General features: G+C 43.4%; 1 protein-coding gene across 2 annotated transcripts in view; it reads right to left on the minus strand.

The window, feature by feature from the left end:
• ITPR1 (inositol 1,4,5-trisphosphate receptor type 1) overlaps positions 1–25677 on the minus strand; it is a 267345-nt gene that overhangs the window by 118741 nt on the left and 122927 nt on the right. Inside the window, exons 24-37 of one of the 2 annotated variants that reach the window (XM_089781233.1) lie at positions 23591–23729; positions 21298–21352; positions 20058–20223; positions 19795–19965; positions 18753–18818; positions 17808–17945; positions 15379–15504; positions 14841–15041; positions 11891–12142; positions 9716–9841; positions 7353–7481; positions 3955–3981; positions 2939–3059; positions 2006–2190 (exon numbers count right to left, since the gene is read on the minus strand). In XM_089781233.1, the coding sequence (XP_089637359.1) occupies positions 2006–2190; positions 2939–3059; positions 3955–3981; positions 7353–7481; positions 9716–9841; positions 11891–12142; positions 14841–15041; positions 15379–15504; positions 17808–17945; positions 18753–18818; positions 19795–19965; positions 20058–20223; positions 21298–21352; positions 23591–23729 (1902 nt within the window). The remainder of the gene's footprint in view (positions 1–2005; positions 2191–2938; positions 3060–3954; positions 3982–7352; positions 7482–9715; positions 9842–11890; positions 12143–14840; positions 15042–15378; positions 15505–17807; positions 17946–18752; positions 18819–19794; positions 19966–20057; positions 20224–21297; positions 21353–23590; positions 23730–25677) is intronic. The other variant, XM_089781234.1, reaches the window with a different exon arrangement.

The following is a 25677-nucleotide window of genomic DNA, read 5'->3' on the forward strand; positions in this document are numbered from 1 at the left end:
CCTCAAAGGAGCGTAGTGCTGGCCCCATATTGCCCAGGGGCCCAGCAAGTCTGTCAGCCCTTGTGCATGGTATGTTTAGTGTGCATTTAAATGTATTTTTTTCTGTAATGCTCCTTTCTGTAAGGAGAAAATTTAAAGAGAGCATTGTAATAAGTAGTGACCTTACAGCAGCATACCATATATAGCCCTCAGAGAAACCACTACACAAGTTGTGGCTGTTAGACTAGCTTGTTGGAGACATCACAGTCTAAGGCAAAGGCACTTTCAAACACCAGGCCAAAAGAAAGCGGGATAAGGATCCTTACTCAGAAGCAGGTGATGGCTGTGACCATGAAATCTGACCATGCACTTTTGGAGTGGACTTTGGGTAGGGGGACAAAGATACAAATGCAGTTGCCATGAAACCGTGACAATTGTATCTTAGAAAGAGAACATTCAGAAGCTACACTCCAGTCTGAAATGTTTTGACAAACTAGCGAAGGACTTCCCTGCTTAAAAAGCTTTCCAGATTACAAAACAGCATTTGCCTAGCAAGAGTCTCATTTTACCGGCCAATGAATGTTACAACTATTGGCATCGTTTTCAGATCATTTGTTATTTTCCCATATCTGTAGGTGGCACTTGTCTAATAAGGAATAAAAAGCCAATGTAATTGCAGAGTTTCTGTTACGCTGCAAACTTCTGCAATAATGATCAGACAACACTGCACTTTATAATTATTTGGACCAACAAATGAATACAACTGCTTGAAATAAGGCAAAAAAAAAATCAACCCCCCCATCCTTTTCAGTTGAAACTTCAAAACATTTCAACCATTCTTACAAATGAAAATTCTGGAAAGATTCATCTCAATCTCACTGAGCAGAACTGCAGAAAAAGTTACTGAGAGGAACAACAACTGACAAGCCCAAGTGGACAGAAAACAAAGGAATAGCAGGGGACTATAGAATTTGGACTACTCTGATTGGGTAGTATTTTGACTTACCTCCAATTTAAATTAAAGAAATTTAAATTGAGATTGCATGCCAGGAAAACACTTCTGAACCCCTCTCCCCAAACTGCTTTTTACAGATAAAGATATAATCTAAAGCACTCAGTTTCATTCAGTATAAAAAGTAAAGCACCATATTATGGAATACTTAGTTATTCTCAGGTCTTGATACAAAAGTACTGAGTAAAAATTCAGTTAATACACTTCCAATCTAAGCACTGATCTGACCTGGTCTGCCAGCATTACAAGAACTCAGAGTATTTTGTTTACATTTCTTTTGACTAGAAATCAGCATGAAATCTAACATGTAGTAGCTTTTTAGACAGATTAGTCTGTTCATTTGAGAAAGTGACAACTTTGGGGTCATTAAGAGTCAATCAAACCAATAGTAAACTTTGCTGAGGTCTATGGAGCATTCTATCTCGTTAATTGTTTTGATAACCAAGAACATGTTGAACCTCTGTAATCCAGCAACACCCCTGGTTCGGCATGGTCGGCAACCCTATGGGTGCTCCAGAGCTGGAGCACTCACAGGGAAAACCAGCCACCAGGAGCAGGCATTATCCTTCCTTGGTCCAAGACCAGTCTGGTCTTGAGGGTGCTTGAACAGGGAGATTCAACCTATAGTGAAGTACTGGAGGGACTTGGAAGGATGCAACCAAGTAGAAGATCCCTCTGACGAATCAGTTGAAATGAAGCCACTGGTATTGGCAGAATTAAAATGTTGGAGAACCAGTGAGCCGGACAAACATGCTTTGAAGTATCCTCTTCAAGGGCCATAAAAATTCCACAAGCGTTAGCTGTGCATATTTTTTTTTACCTGCGTCAATACATGGTTTACATTTGATTTTGCATGCAGTATTACAATGAGCTCTGGCTGCAGCGATCACATGTGGCATTTTCACTTGGCACACAACTCCCAAATTGAAGAAGTTTGTCTTTTTGTGCTGACATGCAAACATATGACTACCTAGATGGCAGAGGTAAGTTGTTAATGCAGCACTCTATAGTCACCTGCAATCTTTCAATGATGTTTCGATAGTCCCTGGAAGCAGCTAACACAGAGTCTCTACGGGCAGCATTCCTTGCCGTCATTCTCCAGTTCATTGCCGTTTTCTGCACTATGTTGTGTGATTTCAGGAAGAGGTTGTTGACCTGGCTGTCCAAATCGACAGGAATTGCAATTGCTCGGCTTTTCGCTGCAAAAGGGAATAAGAATCGACTCCTTTAGCCCATACTTGCCATCAGTGAGGAAACAAGGGGAAATCCCAAGCGCTATTTCTTTTGTATTCTCTTTTGCATATTTTAAAATACGTGTTCTTCTATGCTGTTTTTGATCCACAGTGCGTTGGGACAGCAATAACACCTCAAGTTTAATAGACCATCCTTGATACTCAAAGTTTTTTTCCTAACTTCACAATGTATGAGTAAGACCATGCCCTCACATACATCTTTGTCATTCCCATTAAGGTTTACAGAATATGCACACCCATCTTATGGAAGCATCTGGCCCTATGTCTAGTAACTTATGAGGCTCACTGTTCTTGCCACTAAAATGCAGCAATTTCTGGAAAGGAACGTGACAGCCATTTCACAGCACTAATCACCACTACATTGTTTAAGATTGAAGTATGACTGTCACATTTGGCAGAAACCACAATATAAGTTTAGGTAAGCAAAACCTGCAAGTTCAGTTGCCAACATGTACTTTCAGAAAGTCTGCCGCTAGATAAAGAGTTTAGAGTTTTGCCTCATATTTAAATTGAAAACGTCTGTAATGCAACCACAGAGCAGACTTTAGTTATGAAGGAAATGCTCGATTTGCTTCATGCCTTCGCCCTGAGTTTGCTACATTCTACCACCTGCGGGAGGTAGAATACATGTTGCTTTGGGGACAGAAGGGTGATGAACTGAAGTATGTTGTGCATCTTAAATCTAACTTCTTACCTACATCAGAGAGTACCCTAATGCAGCTCTCCACCGACGCTTTTTGGCTTGGCATGAGCCAGTTGCAGTGGTAAACCCTGAACACTCCTTGCAAAAGTTGCACAAACACAGGCTGGCGAGTCTAGAACATATGAAAAAAAAAATCTCATGTTTCAGATTAGGTTGTCTGCTACTTTGATACTACATCAGCCATTATTCTATGCAGACCAGCTGCATGTTACCAGTCCATACCCACTGGTAAGACATCATTTATATTCTGGGCAGCATGTCTACTACACAAGCAGCAGTTTAACAGAAGAGAGCGCACCGGGGCAGGGAGATAAGTATCAACTAGATGGCTCCTAGAGCACTAAGTTCCACTAAATGCAATCTCACTAAGCAAAGGATAACTGTTGGGTTGTATGAGGGAGGGTTTTCAGCAGCCTTAAGTACAGAGATTGCTCATTTGGGTTTGACCAGAGAGTGGCTCTACAGTCAATAGGAAAATATGGCTTTCCTCTTGCTAAACTGCAACTCCACTCCAAAATTATCAACTGGTCCTTTTCTGAAATATTTATTGGTTTCTCATTTACAGCTACATGTTTTGAACATGTCATTTTGAACATGGGTCATAGTTTATAAACAATACAGCTGCCATAGATGGATCAAAAAAGGGAGCTGTGGCCATGAAAAACTACATTTTCCAAGATTTTCCATTATAGATACGGCAACATCCCCACCTCAAAGAGGCAATATAATCACACACTATTACTCTGCTATCGCTGCAATTATATCCGAACAGTTTCAAAACCGAATCACTGTTTTATTTTACATAAGTAGTTATACTGTAAGAATTTTTTTAAACTGTGGATTGATTTTTTTAAAAATGTCCTGACAAACTTGCTTCAACACTAAGAAACCAACTTACAGTGAGAGGCAACACCCATATGTCTCTGTTTCTATTCATAATGCTCAGTTTAAGTAAACCACACCTCAGTGCAAAGCCCACAGTGGATTTAGGAACTACTGAAAAATACCTCTTTTAGTCTGGTCAAGACTGATGTCTGTTATAAGAGGGGAAAAAAGATGGAGTTAGAGAAAAGCAAGGATTTTCCCCCTTAGTTTTAATCAAGTAGTGAAATAACTCCATGTGCTCACAAGGGAGAACAGAGTTTACGTAGAGTTGCACAACAGCAAATAACCATCAGCCTTTCCAGCAACACAGCCAAATGTCAAAATGTTTCAGACACTTGTCTAAATGCATTGAAATTACCTATGCTTCTGGACTCCAGCCACCCACACATTCCTTGTACACCATGTTTAAAGATTTATCTTTCTGAAAACTTCAGAGATGTTCCATTTGCTTAAATTGGGTCAATAAATCAAAACCATCCTGAACTTTGTAAAATAAGGTTTGGGTCAGTACTGCCCATAGGGTGCAAGAAAGCCAATATTAAAAACAAAACAAAACCCAAAACAGTAAAGGACAACAACTGTTTGGTAACAGATCCTTCAGTCCATCAGAGAAAGATATAAGATGGCTGGCTACAAGTTTATGCCAGAGAAGTTCAGACTGTGTGAAAAAAATACCATTTTTTAACTGAGCGTTATTAAACATTGGAACAATTTACCCAGGGTCATGGTGTATTTTCCATCACTGGCAATTTTTAAATCAGGATTGAAGGTTTTTCTAAAAGACATTATCTAGGAGTTAGAGAGAAGGAAGTTCTATGGCCAACTGAAGTCATGATACTATCAGGGAAGAAACTATCAGGGAAGGAGGTTTTTGAGATGAGAAGGGGTGGGCTGAAGCTTACACAGTACAGGAGTAGAAGGAAGCCTGGAGACATTAAGGTGAGAACACAGTGAGCACACAGAAGAGCAGGAAGGCAAGGCATGTGGGCCTGAGAAGGGCAGTGCTGGGAGACGAGATGTAGGAAGCTGCAGCACTCTGTAGAACACTTCAAGTGAAAACAAAGCCTGAATTTGACACAAGCAATGCAAAGACAGTGAAGAGATCGAAGTGAGTGTTTATGTGGGGGGGAAGGGTACACGTGCCATCAGAGGCGTGAATCATTTTCACAACAGCAATTTGCATAGGCTGGAAGGGTGCAAAGCAGGTATTAGGTTAGCCAAAGAGGCTACGAATTACTTCAGGTGGCAGTGTCCCAGGACATGGACAAGGGCTTCGGACAGAACAGATCGATTGTGCAGATGAGGCAGAGGATCAAAGAAAATTTGGCAACAGAGTGAATGGGAAGGGCTGAGCAGAGAGGATTCTAGGACAACCCAGAAGATTGGAACCATCCCCACTGTGAAGAGAAGCTGAAAAGACAAATTCCCAGATGCCCTTTATTGCCACAGTCGGAAACGTGCTGCAACCTAACCCGCTGCCAGTTGTGTCCAATTATACATGCTGGTTTTGCAATCCAAACAGCTGTTTTTTTCTTCTTAGCTGAGGGTGCGCCAGGTTTCAATGAAAACCATTTCCAAGCTTCTTACAACACATTCGGCCCCCTACTACGCCTCTCCACGCCCCCAAAAGGCTATTTAAAACTTTGATAAGGAACTATTATTTGAGAGGCAGCCTCCATTATCACCAAGTCACTGCACCAGAGATCCAGCAATTATCTTGGGAGGCACCTCAGCGCTGTTGTCATGTTTGCCTCATGCTAGGGATGTAATAGTGTAGTCAATGATGTTTATGATTAATGCTATCGGCTACACAGAATCTCCTCTCACCCCTTCCCCCCATGGCTCTGCAAGTAAAATTTTTAGCAGGCTGGCCAAAAGGCTGGTTGAGTCCTGGCTTGTGCCGGGTCCCAGCATCAACCCCTGCTATTAGGGGATGGAGCCAGCCTGCCCGCTGGTCAGCTATTAAAGCATTTCTAATGCAGAGCCACAGTGGGGGTAGTTGCTGGGACCCAGCTTGAGCTGGGACTGACATCTTGCAATGCTAATTCTTATCCATTAATCGTGGATTAATTTTTGTCAACTGCACAATTAACAAATTACATGATTCTTAACATCCCTACTGCTTGCCCTGTAAGGAGGACACTGGGAGATACTGGGAATGGAAAGAATAAACATCTCCCTTTCACATTAGACAAGTGACTGAGTCTCATGCTCCAACTTTCGCCAGATCTACACAGGTCCAGAGATCTAATCGAGATGACCAAGGAAAACACAGTTGGAGGCATTTTTTCAAAATGTCTGATTTGTTGTAGAGAAATGAAAGCAAAGGCCCTTCAAATGCAATTTGTCTGAAGCAAGGATTGAATCCAATTGGCTCTCAGTGCCTGCTTTCATCATCCACCTATTAAATTTTCAGCCATGCACCTTTGTACTTTCTCCCATGAACACCTACAATGCCTCCTTCTTTGTACTTCTCCATGCCCTTTTCAGAACTCTCTAATTCTGAGGCCGACAAAATACTTGACAACAGTTAGGGTGCTGTTGTATTGAGACTTTATATGATCAATGCTGTCTGATAGCTCCCTTCTATTGGGTCTCGCTCCGTCTGTTGTCTCATCTTATACTTAGGGAATGTCTAGACTACATACCTCTGTCAACATAGTCAATGAAGCGGGGATTTAAATATCCCCCGCTTCATTAAAATAAAAATGGCCGCCGAGCTGAGACAGCTCAGATGATTGTCGACTACTGGGCTGTGCCAAGACGCGGATCGGTCGACAGGGGAAGCCTTTATTGACCGATCCTGTAAATCTCGTTTCACGAGGCATAAGGGAGCGATCGACAAAGGCTTCCCTTGCCGACCAATCCGCATCTTGACTGCCGCGCTATGCCGACAATCAGCTGAGCCGGCACAACGCGGCGGCTATTTTTATTTTAATGAAGCAGCGGATCTTTAAATCCCCGCTTCATTGACTATGTCAGGTAGCTTATTTTACATGCCTCTAGACATAGCCTTAGATTGTAAGCTCTCTGGAGCGGCTGGTCTCTCCTTGTTCCAGTCCTATATACAGTGAACTCCTGGCAGATGACTGGGGCTAATAAGCACTATTGCAATACAAATTTAGAATAATCAACATGAACCAACCCCCACTACTCTCTCTCTACTTGCAGTGTAGCTCCACTCTCTGGCAGAGCCACAGCAATGCTCTTAAGAAAGCCTAATATCATGAGATACGAGCAACACTGAGCACTAATATCATGGAGTGCCATTTTATAATTATACTTCTATTATGCTTGTTGTAGCAAGTCTGTACATGTAGTGTCCCTTATACAGGAAAGCCAATGTTCATCTGTAAAAGTATTAGAAGGAAATATTTATACCTCTGTGCTATTGACAATATTTATTCACACCCACACCCACACCCTGCCTCCCTCCTGCCTGATGGGTTTCTTTTTATCCCGTCGGGTTCCTGTGGTTTCATGAACAACATAGCTTATTTTCTCATGCATTGTTCCCTACCTGCAAGGTGGTACTCTGATCAGAGAACGGGGAGCTGAAGAAGGTGGTGACTATACTCATCACTATTTCTGTGACATATTTCTCCAGGATGGAGTCCGCGTGCTTTCGGTCACTGGTGTTGTTACATGCCTACAAAATAATTCATTCTTTTAGAACATATCAGTTAAACTCATAAATATGAGCATTTTATTGCCAAGATTTGAAGCATTAGTTCTGAATGGACTGCCTGCCATATTATTTTGTGTAAAGCACAATCACTCTGAAAGTTAGGGCACACAAAGCCAAAAGCCTGACACTGTCATTGTTAATGTGCATTATACAAGGGTGAAAGGTACTTCAATTTCTTACAGGTCCTGTCCTATTGCGACCCAGGTCCCTGCCAGCTCTTTAAATCGCTCCCTGCTGGCTTTTGCCACAGTTCAGCCAGCTCTTGCTGGAGCTGTGCACCTGGGCGCACCCACTTACTCTCAGCTCTGGTATCATATAGCATACTTAGGAGGGGAAAAAACTGGATACCTCAGAGCCAAGAAGGTGGTACCATAAGGAGGAATGAGATGTAATGTTTTCCTATGGAGAAATACTTAGCATCCCAGGGATTAAATACATGTCAAAGGCAGGAAAATTGCTCTAGACCTGCTAGGATACGTCAAATACCGTTGGAAAAGGAGACCCACAACCTGGCTAGAGTGAAAAAGACAGAACAGAAAGAGATGTATGAATCAGAAGCCAAGGGGTTGGTTTGTTTGGTTTATTTAAAGGGGAAAAGAAGATCAGTGTGTTCCATGGAACATGACAAAGTTAATTGCCTAAATGGAGACGCAAGGACAGATCTCTCTATACATATTAAACATTTTTCCTGTGGGTGACAGTGACATCATCATGTCACCAGGCTCTCTCAGTGAAGCGAGGAAGCATGGGACAGGAGAGAGGGTCTGTTTAACTGTGAGTCAAGTGGAAGGAGGAGGAAATTACCTGACCTACAGTAGAGAGAGAAGCCCTATGCAGAAGGATGCAGGACTCTTCTTAGGACCTTTTACCCTTTAACCACAGACTCCTCTCTTCCCCCCTCTTTCCTTGCCCGGTTCATTCTCCCTGAATCCCTGCTCTCCCCTCCAATTCCTGCAGTTCCAACAACTCCGTGATACCCTTTCAGCTCAGGGCACACACCTCCCCCAGCAGCCCGCTGCGGAGTGGGTGAGCTTGGTGCTAGCGGTGCCTCCTGGCTGCCCGGAGGAACCCTACACTACAGCTTTTGGGGTGGGGGTGAGGCGCATGGGGGTCCAGTCCCCAGCAGTGGCTACAGCACTGCCTCTCCAGCGTGTCCCACGGCAGCACCACTGCCAGGTTCCCATGTGCTTCCCATAGCCTGCATCATCAGCCTGGCTCAGTTTTAATACTGTGGGGAGAGAGGCTTAGCTTGGCATGTCCCCTCCCCACCGTGGGCTGGGGCAGAGCTGGTCCTGGGATAGAAGGTGGTCTTGATTTACCCAAAGTTAACGTGATCTACGGGGAGGAAGGCACAAGCGAAGTGAAGCAAAAATAATGAACATCTATTAAAAAACAACCTGGCCCCTGGAGCGCTGTGCAAAGCTGTACCTCCTCCCTACGCATCCACAGCCAGAGAGAGGGGAGTGGGGGCTTGCTGCAGAGACTAGACACAAGGAAGGGTTAGGGGGGTAGAGGATGTGGGGCTGTGCATGGGAAAGGGCTGGCACTATGCCGTGGTTGGGGAGTGTAGCTGGGACTGGGCAGGGACAGGGTGGAGCTGGCAGGGTGCAGAAAGTAGGGGGGCACCACAGGGCCCAGGCATGGGGGGGGCTGGCGACGAGCAGAGGGTAGGGAGCACTGAATGGGCTGGGCGCAGGAAGAGGCTGTCGGCACAGCGGGCCAGGTGTTCTGCAGGGACTGGGGTGGGTACAGGGAGAGGCTGGCAGGGCACAGCAGGTGGGAGGCACTGCACAGGCTGGGGCAGGCATGGGGAGGGGCTAGAGAAGCGCAGCAGGGGCTGGGCATGAAGAGGGGGTGTTAGGCACAGGGATTGCTGTAGGGGGTAGGTTATTTTTGGATGGATGGTTATCTTGGGTGGTTTCTGTTTATCATTTTATTTTGTTAAGTTAAGTTGGTTTTGATTATCAATATTTTGTCAGTGTCAACACGGTCTCTCAGCAAAGGAACAAGAAGACATGGGGGGCTGGTGAGCATAGCAAGCAGGAGACGCAGTCCCCTAGAAAATCTGAAACGAGAGAAACCAGTAAGGAGTTTCCTGACTTGTGCTTTAAGACACATTTTTCCACACCTCTGCTAATGCTTGCCACAATTACGTCCATTTGCTGTTTTTATATTTAGGGTATGCAAAGCCTTACCCGACAGATGTCAACCAGGAAGTTCTCAAAGAGTTTCCACATGTGATTACTGGTGTAAATCTCTTTCATTTCCACTTCTGTATCCACATAACAATGATTTAGGAAGTTGATGTAGGCAATTTTAACCTACAGGTGGCAAAATCAAAATGTGTCAAAAAAAACTCCTGAACAGGCATTCTTAGTCAATGCAAGGTCATCACATTAAAACTGCTTTAAGAATTTGTAGCTGTATTTGCACAAATGAGTGCTTTTATTTAAATGCTGGTAAAAACCAATTTCATAAATAGCAAGACACCTGCAATGAAAAGGAAAGAGAAAGATACTTCTATCACAATTCAGCATTATTATGTTAATAACTTGCACTTCTATTAACGACTGGCTAAGTACCTTACATATATCTATGTAAGGTACCCATTTTAAAAGTGAGAATGGGCAGTGGAGGGGAGGGAGATTTAGCTACACATGCACAAAGTCAATCAGGAAGTCTGCAGCAGAACTAGGTAAAGAACCCAGTTCTCCTAGCTTAGTGGTCTCCAACCTTTTTAAGCATGAGATCACTTTTTGAATTTAAGTGCAATCCACGATCTACTTCAAACCTCAACACCCTTGTCCTGGCTCCTTCCTGCCCCTTCTCCATGGCCCCACACCTGCTCCCTCCATCCCCCATCCTCACTCACATTTATCAGGCTGGGGGCAGAGGGTTGGGGTGTGCAGTAAGGATTTTAAGGACTAGTCAACTATCAAATAAGCAAATGCTGATCAGATAGTCAACTTGACTAGTGCAGTGTTTCTCAAACTGTGGGTCCTGACCCCCGGGGGGTCGTGAGCAACTGAGAGGCTGGTTGCAGCAATGGAGAGGGGGGTCACGAGCAACTGAGAGGGGAGTCGCGGTATCCCAAGTTTGAGAACCCCTGGACTAGTGGATTCCCCCCTCCCCTTGCTGCCTCTATCAAGCTCTGTGCGGCCATTGCTGCTTTGAAACAGAGTCCCCAGCTGATCCCGGGTTTCAGTGCAGTATTTCAAACCGCACACAGCCTGGGGTCAGCTGGAGACTCCCGAGTGGCATTTCAAAGTGAACGCACCCGCATGGAGCCCGAGGTCAGCAGGGGACTCTGAGACCTCCACTGACCCTAGGCTCCATGCAGGCACATCCACTTTGAAATGCACAAGAGCCCCTGCTAGGGACTCTTGTACATGTCAAAGCTGGCATGCCTGCGTGCAGCCCCAAGTCAGGGAGACTTCCTGCTGGCCCCCTGCTGCACGCAGAGTCCACATTCCTCCTCTGAAATGTACAAGAGCCCCAGAGGGAGCTCTTGTACGTTTCAAAGGAGGAATGCAGAAGTACCTATTGACTAGTCGAGTGGTCAATGAAAATTGCATCGACTGCTCGACTAGTAAATTACTCAATACTGAACATCCTTCGTGAGGGGGAGGGAGGTGCAGACATTGATCTTGGGCTAAGGGATTTGGAGTGTGGGAGGGGTTCCGAGCTGAGCCTGAGGCAGGGAGTTGACATGCAGGAGGGGGTTCATGGTGCAGGCTCTGGGAGGAAGTTTGGGTTCAGGAGGACTCAGTGCTAGGGCAGGGGTTGGATGCAAGAGAGGTTCAGGACTGGGATTGGGGTTCAGAGCTGGTTCCCGCTGGGCACTATTTACCACAGGTGGCTGCTGGGTGGTGGCTGCTGGGTGGCTGCAGGGAGCTGAGGCACACTCACCCCTCCCCTGGGCTTGCACCACTTCCAGAAGTAGCCAGCAAACTCTCTCCATCCCTAACCCACCTCTGCTCTGTGGAGATGGAGTACAGGGTAAGGGGAGGGGCACCCTGACATCAGCCCCCCCCCACACACACACAGCATGCAGGAGGCTCCTGGGGGTGAGGGGCACCTCCAAGGCAGAGGGCAGGAGCAGCACGGCTGTGCTGACAGGGGCAGTGAATTGCCAGCACTTGATAGCCTCCTGGCTAAACCTGTCAGGATCGCCTGTCAAAGGTTCCAAAATCTACCAGCAGATCCCGATCTACTGGTTTGGTGACCACTGTCCTAGCTCATAGTCTTGTTGCATACCCACAAGGCTAGTCTTTCCAGGCCAATAAAGGGATTAAAAATAAACGTCACTCCACTAACTTTATTTAGCACATTACACATGCGGGTAGGCAATGTTTAATATCAGACCTCACCTCAGGTATGCAATCCTCATGAGTTACTACTCTAACAATGTCATCTAATGGGAGGAGGGAGTTGCACTTGATTTCTGTGTAGACATTTTTGCCCTCTGTGCATACAGCAAGCAGTTCTACTAAATGGATATGGTACATCAGAGGGCTGTTTTCATCCATCCTGTCTCGCTCTGATCTCATCATTTGGACCAAGGTCTGGAAAGAGGCTCGGTCATTATAGAACACGAGGACATCTTCTCCCGCATTGACTAACTAAAAAAAACAAACAAACCAAAAAACAAAACAAAAAAAACCAGCTTTATTTCGGGTTTCATTCCTTTATGTCTCTACTTAAGCAGTTCTACGGGAGTCAGGCCATTTCCGGCACAAACACGCACCTTCCACCAACACTTTCCTTCAGAGGAACTCAAACCTCATCCTCAAAACATTTCACTAACAAGCTGAAAGCCCCCACTCCCATTATCTAAAGCAATATTTTATCTGTGTTCTGGAACGTTACGCTCTATGTCAGGTTTAGCAATTACTTGTGAATTCAATACAACTGCAGCCCACCAGATGTCTGAGGTGCTGTACCTTGCACTCTCTTTCCACAGCTATAGAGTATTTCTCTGAAGTATGACGTTTTCCCCAAGTCCTCTGTTCTAGGAATGTTATGCCTTATATTATATCATTTTTAAAATCTTTAACACCAGAGTGAGTTCAACTGGCACTTCATCTGTTAGATAACAGTTTTTCCAAAAAGCTTCTGGTTTTTAATGTGTTTTTTCTGTGGTTAGGTCATGAAGATTGCCACAGCTGATCTTTTTTGTAGCATGAGCTTAGGGCACACAATTCTGTTCACAGTAAAGTCCTTCAAGAACTCTAGGTGGTAGGACGGTAACACTGGGCCAATCTCCATTCCTTACACAACTCTTTTCAACAGGCAGCTAGAGGCTGCGTTACATCACATGGAGGCAGACTTCCATCAACATTACATGACTTCCAAGGCAGGGCACATTTTCAGAACAGCTTCACCAGCCTCTATGGAGAACAGTAGGATGGAGAGAAACTGAGAAGAAAGGCAACTGCTGAGCACGGTTAAAAATCTGCCCTACAGATTTCAGACACATCTAGGCATCTGTCACAAACACAGCGAACAGAGCAAAACTCACATGCCAAGCCACACTTCACAGCACTGGACTTTGAAACAGGCAGTGCTTCCTCAGCTTACTCTGACTTCAACAGGAAAGGAGGTCGCTTGGCACTTTGCAGGACTAAGTCCACAGTGAACTGCGGACACTCAGCTTTATATTTAACTATAGCATGTGGAACAAGAGCCAGCATCAAACTTCCCAGTCAAGCGGATACATTAAGGCCAGAAGCTTAAAAAACCCCTTCGGATCAAATTAATAGCCTCTTAAAAAGTGCATTTGCACATTTGATAACAGATGGATCCTTTGCAACCCAAATTAAAGAAGAGTTTGTTTCATCATCATTTCTCAATCCTCCCCATCCCATCCTGAGATCACTATGGTCCTAACAAATTGCAGTGGACCAAGGAAGCCAACAGTCTCTGTGGGCCTCTGGATAACTGGGGGCGGAGGGGAGAAGGTGGAGGAGGGGGGAGCCTCAACATGCTGGCAGAAAGGGTGGGGCCTCAGGTGGAAGGGGCAGGGCCAGGGCAGCCAGCCCTCCACACTGCCTAGTAGCAGTAGCAGTGGCTGGAAGCCCCAGTCCTGTTTGAATCACCAGGCCCCAGAGCAACTGCTTCCTCTGCTCTCTCTTCACCTGTCAGTGGACCTGCTGTGGACACACAATCTTTGTCTACTTTAACACCCATCAAAGCTCCTACCCTTTCAGCTGGTGAAGGCCAGGTAAGACTATCTGAGCAAGTCCCACATCAGCCTGAATGGAAAACCTTAAAACAAAAGGAAGGATTTTCCTTCCCCTCCCTACACACACCTATTTTCTTTAAGTCTTTATTAGAGAAAGTTTGTCCCTTGACTTAAACCCATTAATGATAGATAGGGGAACCTATGTACAACTTCTGAATTCTAGCTGGTTTTATGAATTTATTGAATTATTGATTGCCTGAGCGAATGTAGAATCTGTCCTCAGGTAAGTTTCAGCAACAAAAAATTTCCACCTGTACAAGAGATTTTTTCCTTTTCCCCTGCCTTCATTGTCAACAAAGAGCCAGGGTAGACTCTGCTGTTTGTTTTCTTGACGGAACTGGCTTCTGATGGCTCTGCTCAGCATTGTGATCTCTGCTGCCCTGCAAGTATGTGCCCCTCCCCTTTCAAAACTCCAGGAAGTATCTGACAGCTGAATGCGCTGCTCCGTTTGGGGAACAATGATCATCATTGGACTGCTCCTGTTTTGCCTTGCACTAGGAACACAGCAGCAGGCAGATTACTGCTGTGTGTGTGGGGTGGGGGGAGAGGGGAGGACAGATTACTGTGCTGCTTTGACATCCCTCAGCCCTGAGAGTTCACAGAGCTATTCATGATGCCGCTCCCAGGAGCTAAAGAGACAGAGAACTCGGAGGGAATCCTGAGCAGGGATCAGCTCTGCCTTCCAGTACCACTACACTGTTGGATACATACACACAAGGCATTGCTCACACTTCCACTGATGGTCCTCCCCTCTCTCCGTGTAGACATGATTTGTCCACAGAGGGAACAAGTATCAACACCCTCTGGTGACTTTTGTTTTATTGACTTTTGGGTGTTGACATATGTTTTAATGACAAAACTTGATAGTGTAGAACAAAACCTTATGCAGTGTGACAGCTGCACATCCCTTGTATAGTGTCCCAGTTGAGAACTTTACTCTCCCAGCATCCTCCCCAGTAAGAGAATCAAGGTGATGCCTTAATAAATCGGTTAGTCTCTAAGGTGCCACAGGACTCCTCATTGTTTTTACTCAATGCCAGACATCCTAGGAGCTTACAGGAAAATGCAGCTCTCACCTCAGCCATAACCATATCTTGGCACTTCTTAATGAACTTTCCTTCTGCCTTCACAATAGTCTGCAGGAACTTTATGTACTGGACGTTTCTGCCATGCGTTTCAATACAGTGGACAAAGTGCTGAACGACTCGCTCATTAATCTCACTGCAAAGCTGAAAATTGTTCATGAAAATATGTTGCATTGTTACTGCCTCCAGGATCTAATGAGGGGAAAGAAAGCAAAGAAAAAAAAATCACTCACACACATCAGGACATCCATGTAAATTTACTGAATATGGTAATATGAAGGAACTTCTGAGAGGAATCAGAATTTAAGCTCAAGAGTTTTGTATCAATTAGGGATAACGTTCTCCCCCTACCTCCACCACTTGCATTGCAACTGAATGTACTAACCAGATGCTGCTCCTGCCAACATTGACGAGAACAGAGTGCTATCCATTTAACTAGTCTTGCATAAAAACTGATCTAGAGACTATGACAGAGGTCAGGTTGTTTCACTGTCTTACTACAAAGTATATGGTATTAATGACTTCTTACCCCTGGGTTAAGGAACAGGTTTATATGCTTGTGTAGCAATGCCTGGTTCTGTTGGTTTCCAGCACAGAAATTCTGTAAAAACGCATGTGCAAGTTTCATTATCTCCTGCATCCTTGTATCTTCCGCCTGTGATTGCATGACACAAATAAGATGGTTAAAAACAAAACACCCAAAAGTTAACTTTCACCTTTGGGCGGACCACAATACCACCTGTTCAACAGAATTTTCAGTGTCACATTTTCAGTACCAAAACAAACCTCTGTTCACTACCTCCACCAAATGAATCCACTGACACCAAATAGGAATTTGGGCCCCTTTATGATGTTAAAAGTCATGGAGAATGCAATACAATATAAATTACTGTAGTTAGGTCTTTCAGGTCTGAATATGCAGGCCAATTTAATGATGCAATGAAACCTTATGTCTGCTTCCAAACACCTTGATTACATAGGGCAAACTACATTTCAGGTTCTTTCCCACACCTTAGGACTTGAAAAGGAAGATCGGCATGAGGTCCATTGTAATGGACTTTAATACCGAGGGATTTAAAGTGGACAGTGAAGAAGATACTGATGCAATAACAAAATTCAGCTTCTATTCCCAGGAGTATGTGCTCTCCCTGTCTGTGACTATAAGAGCGGCAGAAGAGTTGAGAAGGTGCACCCACATCTGACTTAATGGATTGATAAATGCACCTCAGCTGGGAGTAACAGACAGTCAATGAAATTAAAAAAAAAAAAATCAAACCAAGAGGTCTCATAAAAGCATTTGACACCCAAAAAGTGGTCAATGCCCTGCTTGTGGTTTGAGGTCATGCTACAGTTCATCTCACAAAATCCGCTCAGCAGAGAGGCCAAAGAGACCCCAACCAGGTGGATCCCTCATACATTTCTGTGGTTCTAGGACAGTAGGGAACATTATAATGCTAGTGCTCAAGATATACCTGTTCTGTGTTTAGGGCATTTCATCTCCAACTCATTCCTTTCTCCAGCATCTGTCACAAGTGACTTAGTCAATGCTCTGAAATTATTTTTCCATTGGAAAATGTAACACCCCCAGCCCCAAAAAAGCCTGAAACAATTTGGGGCTTCACATTAGACAATCAGTTCTGGTGTTCTCAAACTGGGCAAGATCTACAAGACCATTTCCATTTGGTATCTCTCATCTCTCAAAAGCCATTCACTTAGCTCTCTAGCAACCTATCCTTCTGTACTACGAATGCCTCAAACAATGGCATTAATCCCTGCCATACCTCCATTGATGGATAGGGAGAGAGCCAGGAAAAAGTTCTAGCTGTCAGTTGAGAGGAACGGCTACATGTGAGGGGAAAATCAAAATATTAATGAGGCTAAGAATATAGGCACCTCCTTCACAGAGGACTACTTGAAACCTAAGCTGATTCTATACTCAATCACTTTTTTGCTAGAAAGCGAACTGATATTTATCATCATGTGTGCTTAAAATATCCACACCATTTTAGAGAATAATTTGCAATCCTAAGGCTATGACTTTACTACTGAAAAGGTGTGTCTGGGTTTATGTTTGTTTCTTTACAATGGGATAATTACTTTTTGCTAGCTATCTTCCTGGAGACAAGCTGCTGTAGTTTTTACTTTAAGGTAGCTAAATCAGATCAATACTATGCTCCTGCCCACGGCTGACTTCACCTAATTACAGGAACTACAGTACCTTGCTCCTACTAGGATTTTATTTAAGATAGACCACTGTTCTGACCTACTTGGCCAATCAAGCCCAGGAGCCTGTCTTCTGACGATGGGCAACGACAGGCACTGCAGAAGGCATGAACAGAAGAGGTCATTATCAAGCGATCCATCCACGGTCACTCATTCCCAGCTTCTGGCAAACTACGGGGGACAGTAAGAATCTGCATTTCACTATACTGTGGTAAGCCCAGTTTTGGCAACAAGGTCAAAGCTCCAGGACTTGTCTACCCAGAGACACTAAGGAAAGTTAATGTGAATTCACTAAAGGTGCGATTTTAAAGCAGTTTGGTTAAAATGCATTAAACCCTTGTGTAGACTAAATTCAAGTGGTCTTAATTCAGTTTGTCTTTCTGAATAAGTGTGCGCACATAAGAGCTTAGTACATCTTAACTAATCCACTTTTAATTCACACCTTTAGTTAGTCTGGATGAACTCTGACTGTTCCATTATAGACAAGCCCTCCTGATAACCCGCAGTGGACAAAGTTGGTGGTTCAGCAATTAGCACAGGACCTTGTGTGTCACCACCACAAGTTTCACATTTAAACAAATAGTTATGTAAAACATGAATTATTCCTAAAGAGGCATAAATATTTAATAGCTTCTTTGATGCCAAAGGTCACAAAGAACTCATATTTAAGGAGATCCTGGGGTGCTATTAATATTAGCAAAACTGCAGTAAGGAAAAGCTGTGTGCAAAACCTACCTTCTCATATGGAATTTGCAGCAGTTCCAAAACCACAGTGTGAGCTCCCATGTTCCGCAGCAATCTCTGCTGCTGTTTCCGGCTTTTCCTGATGGAAACACTTTCCTGAACACAGAGCTTGCTCAGCCGAAGCAAAATCTGTGTGAAGAAATTTGCTTTAGAACTTGTAACTCTTGATTTAAATTACATTACATGAGAGGTGCTCTCCAGACAGAGAAGATGGAAACATTCCAGACTTGAGCAACTCACAGTCTAATGACAGACATCAGGCAAATGAGGAAAAGACATGAACAAATCCACTTAAAACTAATTCAGGCATTTGAGTTGAACTTAGACTCAAAGGTTTACAAGCCAGCACACACAGGTCTCTCACTGCAAGTTGTATTGTCTAACGCTTTAAAATCTAATAGCGCGGCGAGGAGTCCTGTGGCACCTTATAGACTAACTGAAGTGTAGGAGCATAAGCTTTCGTGGGCAAAGACCCACTTCGCCAGATGCATCTGATGAAGTGGGTCTTTGCCCACGAAAGCTTATGCTCCTACACTTCAGTTAGTCTATAAGGTGCCACAGGACTCCTCGCCGCTTTTGCAGATTCAGACTAACATGGCTACCCCTCTGATACTTGACAATACAATGGAGTTCAACTCCCTCAAGAACAGGATCAAATTCAAGTGAGCTTCCAGACTTTCCTCCTCCTTTTATATCCTTTATAAACATAAAAATTTGTGTCTACTGAAATTAGTGGTATTAATACTAAATTTTGGAATAATCTGGTTTTGTCTCATTGCAGTTGGAATATACAGCTACACAGCAACTCAGCAAGCGGCTTTCACAGTGTAACGTGACTCAGTTTTTCTTTTTTTTTTTTTTTTTTAATTTGGACTAAAATCTGACTTGCACAATTAATTTATACTTCAATTTAATTAGCAGGAAACCAAGTCTTACCTCTTTCACCACCCGGTAATTATAGCTGCTAGTACTTTCATGTTTTTGTGACTTGCTGTGGCCTTCCTAGGGGCAAAACCAATAACCTATTAATTGATTAAAGTATTTTCTTTAATAACTCCACTGGCAGAGGAAATAAGAGTATTCAACTGAATCTATTAGGACCACAATTGCAGAATATTGAGGGGTGTCACCTCACAGTTTTACGACAAGATTGAGGATATTAAAAAGAGTTAAGTCACACTAATCCCTCTGACAGAGTACATGGGGAAAGTGTTTTCACAGACAACAAATCCTGTCCCCTCCCCACCCTGCTGTCACACATTGTCTGCAGTCATCCATTTTCCACAACATTATTTTCTCTCCACCATTATTCAGCTATAACTATATGAATTCTGCAAAGCATATTTTAGATTCCATCTGTATGAAAGGCAACCAATAACTTACTGTTATTGACAAACAACAAGAACTAGTCACAGCTACATATGGTTACTCCCATCATCATCCACTTCTGCTTAATACTTGACTGAATCTCTGTCTTGCTGTACACTATCGAGTTAAGTGGACATACACCAGCTTATGTTGACCTATCTATGCCAGAATCTACATTACAGCCTTGCTCATAGCCATGTAATTGCCCTACTACAACAACGTACTCCAACTCCAGGAGAGGCATAGGGCTTATGCAGGAGTAAGTAGGACCACACAGCATCTGTGTAGATGTTGTGTACCTTACATCATCTGTTGGCTGCCCTGTCAATTTCACAGCTCCATTGGAACCATGAAATGGACAAGAAAACTGGGTTCCTGGCTCCATAGCCTGGCAGCCAACTGGATTCTGGGCAATAATGTCCAACTGGTTCCGCCCCCCAACAAGAGACCCAGAGGGCAGCTGGGCTCCTGACAGGGAGCTGTGTATGGAGCTTAGAGCCCCAATTCTCCACCCCTACACTGCTAAGCTGTTTCTTAAATATAGTAGACATTTACCTAAACAGATATTCCAATAGTTCACTTAACTGACTACCAAGACAGAGATGCTTACCTCCTTCTTCTTGTGTTCATTTTCACCTGGTGCTCCATCCATAGTATCATCAGGACCCTGGCCTTTGTATACCCAAAGTTCTGATTTTTCCACAATAGACCTCAGCTGGTCCAAATCTTGTTTTATCTGCTTGTAGTTGTCAACATCTTGGCTGGTAACAAGCAGTTGAACCTTACATGAATGCAATCCATTAGTTGCACAGAGATTTTAACTTGCAGCACATGCCTGCAGAAGAGGGACATATACATAATAGCTACATGTACCTGTTTAAAAGCTTGAAGAACCTCTTGTCTCTGACTGAAATGCCTGAATAGCAGCTGAAGTGCCCCGGATACCAGCGGAGGGTAATCGTGCATGGTCAAGTGGAGCAAAACTCTAAGGAAAGTCCTGCCGCCGTGATCATCTAAATCTAATGGGGTGTTCTCTTCACTGAAAAGAAGAAAAACGCAGAGTAAACCAACTTCTTCCCCACCTGCAGAAAACAACCCAACTCTTTGTATCGAGGAAACTATTGCCGCTGCATTTTACTCCAGTTATGGAAATCACATCAGAAACAAGAGCAATCAGGGGCTCTCAATTTCTGCTGGCTTTGACCAAGTGAGGAAAACTGTACTTTGTGTAGCACCGTCCTCTGTTGGATGGAACTTCAGCTCTGTCACTGATCAGCCCTTCAGTGGAATGAGGCTTGAAGCAGAACAAGTAGTGGAACATGGGCCTAGACTCCTGTGTATTGGGTTCAAAAGCTGCATGTAATGCAGTCAGCTGAGAATGCCCAACATAGCAGTTGAACCAGAAGTTTCACACTGAAGACTTGTGAGATTCATCCAGATGGTAAAATTCTCTCTCAGACCTACATATCAATACTCAGCACTCTCTCACATGTATGCACAAAGCAGAACCATGAAGTCATATACTTGCATGAGAACCTTCTACTCCGATAAATCCCTGGTTTTTTATTTCTTTTCTTTCCTAGCTTGAGGAAAATGCCTTCTTCTTGGTTCTTAATCCTGGACAATATTGCTGTTTAACTGAGAGATCGCTTTCATGTTCAGAACATTTTTTTACCTCCACCTGGGGCACAAACTTGGGTTTAAAAAGCTTACCAGGAAACTTATTCTGTCACTGGGGACACAAAGCTACAAAACCTGAAACTTTCTACAATTAAGCATGTGACACTATCTCCAGCCTGTAAAGGAAAACTGAAGAGCCTTATGTGTAAAACAAAACACAAAACAAAACAAAAAACAAGCCATCAGGAAGTGATCTAGAAGGTCATATATAGTAAACAAGTATGATTACTTCTGGTAGAATTTCAAAACACGCTGAACCTAGATGGAATTAAAATGTATACAACACCGACATTTAAACATTTACTTCTATTGGTGAATAATTACATTTAAAAACTCTCCTTTGCATAAAAACCTTACATTCCAAAGCTATTCTATCAAAACAAAAGCTTTTAAGCAACTATGGCCTTAGACATATTAACGAAGAGATACTTTCCTTCCACCAAAGATCCCTTCAGCTTGTTCTTCAATATGTTCAAAATCAAGGGCTCCTGGAAAGTAGAAATAGGTAAGATAAACTCTAGCTGTTTTGGCAACCTAAGGAGATCTTCAGCAGTAAGTGTTAATACAAACATACCAGAGTGGAACAGTATGAACTGAAAAGTATGTTGAGAGGTGACTGATGCTGGCTGAGAAACTAGCATAAAGCAATACATTCCTAATAGTCTCTATTCATCAATTAAACTACAGACCAACTTCCTTCACCACAAATTGTTGCACATATTTTCACTAACTGCTTTGGAATAAGGCGTTGATGGGAATTACTGTCTAATTTTATGAGCCACCACCAACCTGCTCTTCTGTTACTGACAGCTTTAAGTAACTATTCCCTTGATGGTAAGAATCACTTAGACTATCTTAAACAAATGGTCTGGTAGCACTTTATAAACTAACAAAACTACGAAAGCTCATTATACCATCTACATGTTTTGTTAGTCTATAAAGTGCTACCAGACCATTTGTTGTTTTTTTTCTGTAACAGACTAATTCGGCTATCCCCTGAAGCTCTTAGACTATTTAGGCTTTTGACCTTGACAGCAGAAGGTATGTGCTGACAAGTAAAACAATAACTATTAGTTGGGAATAAAAAGATAGAGGCAAACCATGTCTGTTCTTTTTGTAGCAAGTGTCCATGCACCCCGGCAAATAAATACAGAAGCTTTTTCCCCCCTCTGCTGTTCCCCAATCTCACTTTTTCTGACAGAGTATCTAGGATGCTCAAACAAATCTAGGCCCCGTTGTGCTACAGACACAGAGTAAATGGCAGTGTCTGCTTTTTGGCAGGGAAATAACTAAAAAGTTTTGACTAGAATTTTAGTGATTAGATATGTTAGTTAGACCTAGCCCATCCCACAGCCTGAAGAGGCTGGTGAAGCTTCATCTCAGGTAACCATTTTGTTCACAGGGGTTTGGATTTATGAGGTGTTAAGCATTACTAATTCTCACTGAAAGCCATAGGAGCTGAAGGAAATCTGTTGCTGGCAAGATAGGGTACCTGACTTCGTACTTTAACTCTGGCACACCTATTTATGTTCTGCATTTTAACTGGGTCCGGATTCTATCTCTCTTGTGAGATGGGGACATAGGCAGAGGAAGATACATCCACTTGATAACTATTTACATAGTTTCACTTCAAATTTCACATGGAGTTTGGCAAAGGGCAGCTGTCAGAAGTACCTAGAGCTGCACTGGTTCAAATCCAGGGCTGTTCCATCCAAGCAGTTTGACTCCAAAGGCCCAGACCAGAAGCCCGTCATTCCACATTCCAAAACAATCCAAAAGGTCCATGGCAGGCCACCACTTCATTTACCTGCATCTGGACAGGTACAGCTGCTTGCAGTTCCCATCGGCCGCAGAGGGCTCTTCCCGGCCAATGGGAGCTACAGCAGTGTCTGGCACGTGCCACTTTCTGCAGCTCCCATTGGCTAGAAGCAGTGATCCACAGCCAATGGGAGCTGCAAACACCCGTACCCAGGGAGGCCTAGGTAAATAAAGCAGTAGCGACCCACTAGGGGTTGGTGAACCGCCTCTGTTTTATTGCCCACCCCTGCCCTAGGTGATATCACAGCAGTCAGCAATAGCCATGGACACAAGTTTTCTGCATCTTGGTTTTAGATCAGGAGGAGCCAGGTGTATGGCCCTTTCCTGTATAATGTATGAAATCTGGTGGACCAAGGTTGGAAAAGATCTAGACATCTCCAGAGAAAACAGCAAGACTCACCTGTTTTCCCAGGATTTGTTTTGGGAGGAGATAGTTTGGGTTGGATGCCCTTTTGCTGGGGGGGGGGGGGAGGAGTGGGAAAAAGAGTAGTCAGGTTGATTGTAAGTCATTTTTACTTGCTTTGAAAATAAATAGGGCAAGTCCTCATTTTGGGCTATGATAAATCAATTTTCAAAACGCATTTTCAAGAAATTTTGTAATGCGCCTACAGGTTGACATGTCCAGTTAATGGCAACATGAGGGAGTGACGAAAATGCTAGCTTTTTGCAGTATGTGGAAAAGATATTCCATGTAATTGTCAGACGCACAACTTGAGTTAGCAACATTCCTGGCTTCAATAAGGCCACTCACCTACCTAAAGTCAAGCATGAACTTGAGTACATTGCTGAATCCGGACTTCAGCAATTAACACAACTCCGCCATTTAATCACTCACTCACTCACTCACTCACTCACTCACTCACTCACTCACTCACTCACTCACTCACACTCTTTAGGAAATAACTAACCTGGTACATTAGTTGGGGCTTCTTGGTTACTGCTTCCGGTGGGTGATTCACAGGTCTGAGCATTACTTTCATCAAACTCGCGTTTAAATATACACAGAAGGCATGAGATTCTGTAATCCAACCTCACATTCAAAATAAACTTGAGAATTCAAAGGGGAAAAAAATGAAAACAGACATACTATTTTACATCACGTCCACATTCTCAGAAAACTGCACACATTTTACAATGAAGGGAGGGGAAGCACTAAAATATCTTTTTAGAATAGAGGTGGGGAACCTAAGGCTTACCTGGATCTGGCCCCTGAGTCTCGGGGCTCCCTGGCCAGCACTTCAGCCCCTGCACTGTATGCCCCATGGGGCTGGCCACACAAAAATCCACTAGCCTGGGCCCAACTGATTTTTCTGTGGTTCAGCGGCCCGACCCAAAAAAGGTTCCCCACCCCTGCTTTAAAAGAATGCATCCTTCAGTGTTCTGAGGTTCTGTATTTTAAAGATTCTACTATAAACATAACCAAGTGCATAAGGGCAATTTTAAAAACCATGAATGCAAAAATATTTAAGAAATATTTAATTGGTATTTCTACCCCTCCACCCATTACTAGAGTAACTGAGTGTTTGAAAACTAATGTATTTATTCTCCCAGCACCATTGCAGTGGATATGCATTTGAGGCACTTAGTCTCAATGGAGTTCAGACATAAAAAAGTGCCAAAATCCCCTCCGAAATTTAGATTTAGGGTCCTAAATCAGTTAGGCATTCTGAATGCTGAAACAGCTTTACATATCTGGGCCTAACAGACTTGCCAGAGCTCATTCTGGAAGCTTAGACAGAGCAGGGAATTGAACCCAGTTTTCCTGTCACTCTTGACAGTACTCTCATCAGTATACAATCCTTCCTTTATAGGCCAGTCATAACAGTTAAATAAAACATTTTGCATAAACCTGAATAAAGATTTCAGTCAGTACTAACAGAAACAGGCAAACAAACTTTAATATACAGTTTTTTTTAACATTAACATCTTTATTTCTCCCTTGGGGAGAGATGACCCATCCAAAAAGTGTCTCTCATCATCTCCACATAAGAAAATATATTTTACTTTCACTATTACTCATGTATTTTGGCAGGGAAAAATATTGCTACATTTGTCCCATATTTAATATATTCTGGTTTTGAAACCTTAAATGTATGTTTAGACTGTTTAGACATCAATAAATCTGTAAAATCATGGACACATTTTCCCCCTCTCTTTTAACAGTCTATACCTTAGGGACAAGTAAATGATAAATCAAGGACAAAGTCCCTCCCTATGCTGTTTTTCATGTTTTAAATCCTTCCATCTGTTGATAAAATTATTCTATCTTAAAAAAACCTTGAAAAAATTAAATCCCTGAAATTAATAGAATAGCTTTGAATCTGGGCATCTAAATTTGAGATAATGTCATCTGCTCTCCTGTATAATCATATATTTTACTCAAGAATCCTATAAATATTTATTAAATTACAGTTTATTTCCCTATTCTATTAAGACAGACTGCATCTTTCTGATCACATCCAATAGACTGCTCTGCTTTAACAATTCTTGAAAATAATGTCAAATTTTGTTATCCAAGTTGCTTGTTACAATTACTGAAAGTCTACTATCAAACCCATAAAGTGATATTTATTTTTAGTCAGCTTCATAAACTGTGATGTTTCATTTTATCCCACTACACACTGTGTTTGTTTTTTTCCATATAAGCACGAAGTCAGCCCTTTACCTCACTATGCAAAGGAGCACTCACGGCTCAAGCAAGCTCAACAAAAAACTCCTTATGCTGGGGTGGCCAAGCCACAGCTCTCGAGCTGCATGCAGCTCTTTGCTTATAGAAATGTGGCTCTTGCTAGTTCTGAGCTACAAGCCCAGACTGCTCACAGCTGGCTACTCTGAGCACATGCCTCAGCACCTGGAGGGAGAAATGCATGGTGGTGGCGGCGGCAGCAGCTCCAGGACCCAGGTATTGGGTTCGAGGGAGAGACACTGTGGGTGCCTGTCTCTCGGGGAGGAGAGAGGGATTGGGTTAGCACAGGGGACTGGGGATGCCTGGCTC

The sequence above is a fragment of the Pelodiscus sinensis genome, chromosome 11 (genome assembly GCF_052426305.1).
Source record: "Pelodiscus sinensis isolate ZL-2025 chromosome 11, ASM5242630v1, whole genome shotgun sequence".
Classification (NCBI taxonomy): Eukaryota; Metazoa; Chordata; order Testudines; family Trionychidae; genus Pelodiscus; species Pelodiscus sinensis.